This window comes from Aphanomyces astaci (assembly GCF_000520075.1).
Source record: "Aphanomyces astaci strain APO3 unplaced genomic scaffold supercont1.73, whole genome shotgun sequence".
Taxonomy (NCBI): Eukaryota; Oomycota; class Saprolegniomycetes; order Saprolegniales; family Verrucalvaceae; genus Aphanomyces; species Aphanomyces astaci.
In genome coordinates this window covers 332,699-338,902 of record NW_009798336.1, presented here as the reverse complement: position 1 = coordinate 338,902, position 6,204 = coordinate 332,699, and the positions used below count along the sequence as shown (strand labels likewise).

Below are 6,204 nucleotides of genomic sequence, written 5' to 3'. Positions count from 1 at the left end.
ACGTGAAGGGCAGGGTCGTGTCGATCCACGAGCAACATGGAGCAGAGCATGTGCCGAAACGTGGAAACAATGATGGAAGGAGGATAGTACGAGACAAACTGAAGGCGATGGAGAAAGTCGAGCGTCGTGTTGTCTGATGACATGGCGAACTCGAAGGACTCGGGGTTCGAAGCATGGGCGGGCGGCATGTGGTGGTCCTTGAACACTTGCTCCAGGTTATGGTACATGCGTTGTGTGATCCATTCCTTCCCTAGAGCTCTTGATCGAGGATTCGACGGAAGGTGCACGAGCCTCCACGCTGGGATTCGAACATTGAGAGCGTCCTATGTAACTGTCAAGTAGGTTGGGGCATGCTGGTTTTGCGTACTGGAACTGACATCTGGGCGGTGACCCAATGCTGCATGTCTCGAGCCAACGACTGGTATCCCAAGACGACAGCTTTGACCTCCGCTTGCTCTACCACGGCTTGATGCCGTTCGTCTTTGAAAGCGTGCGCCACTTCTTTCCACGACAACTCCAATGTCGAGGATGTGGAAGTTGAGTGTCGCGCCGCAAGGTACTGCAATTCGGCTTCTAGCATCTCCTGCAGACTCCTCAAGTACACAACCTCCATCTTCCTGTCCTTCTTCTACTGACGCATTATGTTCCGCATGTACGTCCGCCGCTTGATCTTGCGCTCCATCAGCACTTGCGTCACCGCATCATCCGCCATCATTATTATCCCACGACCAGAATATGTCTGATTTGACTGGCCAATCAAATCCTCGCATGTGTGCACCAAAAGTAACAAGCCGACTAGTACATACTAGTAGTACCCGTGATACTCCAGCACATACTAGTAGTACATACTTCGAAGTATTAATAAAATAGTTGCAGGTTTTTATATTGCATTATTTATCAGTAAAGAGTTCTTCCACCACGTATTAAAATTCCGTCCCACAATGCACGCACCATTCTACCATCTTGTGAATCAGCAGTGCTCCACATGATGCTTAGAAAACAGCGTTAGAGTTCACTTGCAAGAGGCGGTTGCTTAGAATTCAACCAGCATCAAGGATACTGTAGTACTGTACTGTTCTAGTACAGTACAGTAGAGTAGACAGAATAGTAGCGGTACATTTAATATAAATGTTTAATTAGTGATATAAACATGAAGCCAAACACACGAGTTTCATTTAAATCTGACAGGGTGCCGGCCCAATACAAATACCAAGTCAAGGAAAGGCCGTGAGGCTTTGCCAACTTTCGTGCCCCGGATCGCCGATGAAATACACCAATAGCGTAATTGTATTTCAAGTATCGAGATATGATTGGCTATTCATGCCCTATCACCTTCAATATCGGAGCGCCATTGACAAACGTGCGGTACTCAGTCAGTTCGGATTCATTCATTTCTCAAATAGCATCGTCGAGAGTACATCATGTCTGAGCGCACTCCCTTGTTCGTGGTCTCGGAAGACAACTCCAACTCCCGCGCTAAGAAGGCGGCGCTCTTCGCTATCGGAATCGTCGGCGCCTTGGGAACGGTCGGGTACTTCCACCACGCTGCGACGAATCCCATCGCTCCCTTGTCTGTCGTCTCCTTCGACGTCGAAGAACCTGAAGTGCCCATCTCGTCCACCACCCCTGGCAACTGCAGGCGCACGTCGGACTGCACCAAGTACGGCGCCGAGTACTCGTGCGTTGCCGTGGAATCGTCCATTGCCGGATTGACGTTGCTGTCTCAATGCGTCCGCGGCGCCGTGTGCACGGGTAACGTGAACGGTTTGTGCCCTTCGTTCAACAGCTGGACAACCAAGTTTCGCCAAATCCAACCCGTGTGCGCGTTCGCCGAAGTGAAGAACTGCGACAACGCGTTGAACGCTGACGGCACGTCCGTGAACGAAGCGAACGCAAACAAGACCGTCACGTGCTTTGCCGCCACGTTCTCCAACAAGGACGGGGATGAGAAGGAAGTCAACGGCATCTATAAGTGCGTCGACGCCAAGCTGTACGCAGAGAAGAAGTTGGGGTTCCTCGACTTGACGACCCCGCAGCTGTTGTCGTGCGCCGGCAACTCGAGCGCGTTCGTGAGCTCGACCGGTATCAAGCGCGTGGCGCCGCTCTGCAACGGCCGCGGAACATGCGCGCCCACTACGCAGTTCAACTCGACGTACGCGTGCAAGTGCAACGGCGGGTACTCTGCCGATGACAACTGCTACGAACCCGTGGGCAACGTATGCGACGGATTCGGCCAATGCGGCGCGTTGGGCAGCTGCGACCCCAAGAACGGCGCGTGTGTGTGCAAGGTAGGGGCCAAGGGCGACCAATGCTCCAAGTGCGACGTCGCGGCCCCCGCGGAGAACGTGTGCAGCGGCCAGGGCGTGTGCGGCGTAGACGCGTCCTGCCAGTGCGCTGATGGCTTCGAAGGCCTCCACTGCGAAACCCGCAGCAAGTCGAACGGCACTGCGATCGCCGACTCGGACGACGCCCCCAAGGTGTCCAGCGCGACTTCGTTTTCTCTGTCGACCCTTGCCGCCGTCGCCTTGTTGGCCACGTCCTTCTTGCTCTAAACGTAATTAAAAGACCTTTGAATTTTGATCTGCTTTGAGCCATGTCTGTACTACTACTCTGTACACAAGGAATGGACTTTCCGAACGATATTTCCACTTCAATATGGAGCTACCAGCTTTGCCTGGATGGACCAATACACTGGGCAAGTCTTGGTTCATACATTGTCATGCTGTGCTCTTATAGGGTAACGACTGTCATGCAGTTCCGCCATGATTTGCGCGAGGATGGCGGGGATGTTGTTGTTGACCGAGTCCGAGTTGAGACTTGTGCGAGCGAGCAGTTGCGTTCGAAAGCGGCGGTCGCTGACGTCTGTCGTGTCGACGAGGCCCAGATGCGTCGCTTCTTCGTCCAGCGGCACCAGTCCATGCTTCCGTCGGCTCTGGGAAATGATCGACAGCGCCCGCACCTTTGTCTGGCGCGGCGATATCCGCGTGAGTTCAATCCTGCAACACAATGTCATTCCCTGTATAAATTGATATTTCCGACCACGTGGACCGATTTCGCTGGCGGTGCGAGTGCGGTCGACGCTCGTCGTCTTGGATCTGCTGAACCACATGGGTGCACTGGTGATGTCCATCTGCAAACTCCCCCAGCACCACATTCACACACTCGCCCAGTGGCGTCACTTGGTACCGCATGTCGGGCTCGTCAATCTACGCATCACCAATATGTACATATGTATGTATTTATTTGTAGAGGTTTCTGCATGGCACCACCTTTTCGTCATTGGAAGTGCTGTCGGCGAGCAGCAGCAACGAGCACAAGTGCTCGTGGTTCATCCGTCGCAGCGCCTCCATGGGGACGTCGAACGTGAGGTGGGAGCGCTGCAGGAGGTAGTAGCAGTCGCTCTCTGTGAAGACGAGGTCGTACTCCTGCACTCGCTCGGGCGAACTCAGCGGAGGAAACGCAAAATGCTGGAACACGGCGTCCTTGTTCAGGTACATGTGCTGTGTGATCCACAGTTTCCCGAGGTGTCTGGATTCTGGGTTCGCAAACAGCGTCATGTGTCTCCACGATGGCTGTAGAAGGGAGTCCTGCGTCATACATCATGATTTATGGTTCGAACGGAGGTAGGTAGTAGGTGTACGTACGTGAAGAGACGCAAAGCGCTGCATGTCTCGGATAACTGCAACGGACATGTCTATGCGGTCGCGTAAGATGGCTTGACATGCTTCCGACGCTTCGAGTTCCTGCTTCATTACATCTGCGACGACTTTCCATGGAAGCAGTAAGTCGCTTTGATTGCTCAAAGGTCTCTTCCGTGGTGGCAGCTTGGTGGTCGACATCGTGGCAAGCCGAAGCAGCTTCTCCAGGTCGTGGACTCGCTGCATCAGCCGAGAATGTTTGGACCTGTTCTTCATGCGGTGCTCTCGCTGCTTCTCTCGAAAGTACACGCGGCGCACAGCATCCGTCGCCGCCGTGGAAGTACTAACGCTATCCGACCCTCGGGTCGATGGCGTCATGATGCTTACTTGGTGTTTGTTTACCTCTCGTCACATATTAATTTATACAGTTTTCTTGTTTTTTGTGGTGTCAATAATATTACCACGATGCTGCGTGATCGTGAAAAAAACGTTTCATCTTCTACTAATCCCCAATAAAACGCGTTTTTATCGAAAGTCCATCATTATCAAAACGTGTTATGTCGGCTGCGTCAGGCGCTTGTTCTGCGGCAGATGCGTTGGACGTGATGATGCTGGAAAGCGCCGACAAGAAGCTCAAGAAACGTGAATACATGCGCAACATCATGCGGTTCTATCGCGAGGAGAAGCGGGACGAGTTGGACGCCCTCAAAGCGCAGGTGGCTGCGTTGCAGTCCGAGTACAAGTCCCGCCTTCGGGCGTCCAAACGAGATCTGCTGCTACCCTGGAGACAAGTGGCGATAGCGTTGCGAGACGACCTCCAGGATGTTCAAAACGAGCGCGCGTCGCTGCGGGCCAAAGCGGCTGCCCTGGCGAGCCTCATTCGCACTTCCAAGGGCTGGGTGTCGACCAACCTCGTACGACGACGCTTCTGCCACGTGTTACCTTCATCTAGTGTAAGCGGTTATCAACTTGTAGACTTCCATGCATGCGATCACGCCGACATGGAGAAACGTGACGTTGGAGCGCGACGAGCAAGCGAGGGAGTTGGGCAAGGCGTGGATCACCAAGCAAATGTACCACAACACCGACCGCATGTTCGGACAGTACGCGTACCCGCCGGTAACATCCTCGGACGAGTTCTTCGACATCGGGGTCGACAACACCGACGTGAGCTTCCAGTACCACCACCGACGTCAATACGCCGTGGACGTTCCCATGGAGTGTGTCCTGGACGCATATAAGCGCCACCTTTGCGCCGTGCTTATGATGGACTGGTACGGATACCAAGCAAACCCGGTAGGCCAAATCTATCGATCGATTCTTTGTACTGACTTTTGTATGTAAAGATCGTCAAGTACCACACTAATTTCAGTCACACACTAATTCGGTGTTGAAAATTGACTTTGATTGGTGTCACTTGATTCGTGTTCTGGGCTTTGATTGGTCGATATATCGATTGTCTACACTCCAATTACAATATGTATTGTCCTTTTTACCCCAACTTTGAATGACTTTTGTTCGTTGCGAAATCTATCGATCGATTCTTCTTTGAATTTTGTATATATAACGTGGGGATTGGTATCACACTAATTGAAGTCGCACACTAATTTGACGTGTTGATGGTGGTTTCTGCAATCTGATTGGCTACAATTTGTGTCATGTTCAATATGTAATTAGACGCTTACAGAAACGAGCGGCAACACGACGCTGCACCAGCTGTCGGCGGACGAGTGGATGAACTTGGTGACTGGCGAGTTCCACGACCATGATCGGTGTGTATTTGTAGTCCAGCAGGTTCAACATGACGCGGCGAATCCCACGACCCAGCGGCAGCGGAATCGCATGATTTGGTAGACCGGGGACGAGGATAGGATAGGTTAATGTACGTTTGTAGGCTAGACATGCGACCGATTGCAGGCGGTAGGACCCTCGTGCGGGTGCTGTATCGGTTCGACCAGTACTTTGATCCGTCGGGGTTTGTACCGCTGGAAGAAGAGGCGCTGAGCTGGGGATGCGACCTCCAACACGTACGGGACGACCAGAAAGAGCGCACGTTTCACTCGTATTGCACCAACCTGCTCGTGACAATCAACGCCAACCACCAGGCCAAGATCAACGCACACCTTACGACCATCATGCACGCTTCCTTGCAATGAAACCAGCCACACGACAGCTTACATGTGGTACATCATGTTGTGATTGTGAATCGACACAACCAAATATGTACAGAAGAATCGGTAAAAGGGTTTAGCCAATCAGATTGCGAAACCATCGAATTAGTGTGGGAATTCAATTAGTGTGATCCCAAGCACCACAGGACACCTTTTTACATACAAAATTCAGTACAAAGAAGAATCGATATTGATAGATTTGGCGAATCAGAACAAATTTTTAGGACAATAACGTTGGATATTGTTATGGTCGAAATCGCCATGTATGTGCCCGTAGTCATTAAATTTAGGCAGAGAGTACAGTATATTACTTCGAAGTACGAAGTACATACTGTAGTATTGGAAGTTGGGACATGGGGGAATTAACAGCTCAACGTAAATGACTGGTTCAAAGT

General features: G+C 51.8%; 4 protein-coding genes across 6 annotated transcripts; 2 read left to right on the top strand and 2 right to left on the bottom strand.

The window, feature by feature from the left end:
• Nucleotides 1-8: 8 nt before the first annotated feature.
• On the bottom strand, nucleotides 9-613 carry H257_15711 (hypothetical protein; the record flags this gene model as incomplete). Its single annotated transcript, XM_009843893.1, has 2 exons — nucleotides 9-323; nucleotides 368-613. Coding segments are annotated over 2 exons (561 nt in total), but the record flags the coding sequence as incomplete, so codon positions are not given.
• Nucleotides 614-1,377: 764 nt separating this feature from the next.
• On the top strand, nucleotides 1,378-2,591 carry H257_15710 (hypothetical protein). Its single transcript, XM_009843892.1, has one exon. The coding sequence runs from the start codon at nucleotides 1,422-1,424 to the stop codon at nucleotides 2,550-2,552; it is 1,131 nt and encodes a 376-aa protein (XP_009842194.1). The 5' UTR covers nucleotides 1,378-1,421; the 3' UTR covers nucleotides 2,553-2,591.
• A 17-nt stretch (nucleotides 2,592-2,608) lies between these two features.
• On the bottom strand, nucleotides 2,609-4,040 carry H257_15709. 2 transcript variants are annotated; one of them, XM_009843891.1, is made up of 4 exons: nucleotides 3,645-4,040; nucleotides 3,270-3,587; nucleotides 3,040-3,206; nucleotides 2,609-2,996 (listed from the first exon to the last, which is right to left on the bottom strand). In XM_009843891.1, the coding sequence occupies exons 1-4, from the start codon at nucleotides 4,014-4,016 to the stop codon at nucleotides 2,708-2,710; spliced, it is 1,146 nt and encodes a 381-aa protein (XP_009842193.1). In that variant the 5' UTR covers nucleotides 4,017-4,040; the 3' UTR covers nucleotides 2,609-2,707. The 2 variants fall into 2 exon arrangements, with proteins under 2 accessions (XP_009842193.1, XP_009842192.1); XM_009843890.1 differs by having other exon boundaries at nucleotides 2,609-3,206.
• A 138-nt stretch (nucleotides 4,041-4,178) lies between these two features.
• H257_15708 lies at nucleotides 4,179-5,950 on the top strand. Of its 2 annotated transcripts, XM_009843889.1 has the most exons (4): nucleotides 4,179-4,552; nucleotides 4,614-4,934; nucleotides 5,316-5,488; nucleotides 5,533-5,950. In XM_009843889.1, exons 1-4 carry the CDS (start codon nucleotides 4,196-4,198, stop codon nucleotides 5,792-5,794), a joined length of 1,113 nt encoding a protein of 370 aa, XP_009842191.1. In that variant the 5' UTR covers nucleotides 4,179-4,195; the 3' UTR covers nucleotides 5,795-5,950. The 2 variants fall into 2 exon arrangements, with proteins under 2 accessions (XP_009842191.1, XP_009842190.1); XM_009843888.1 differs by having other exon boundaries at nucleotides 4,196-4,552; nucleotides 5,316-5,950.
• The last annotated feature ends 254 nt before the right edge of the window (nucleotides 5,951-6,204 follow it).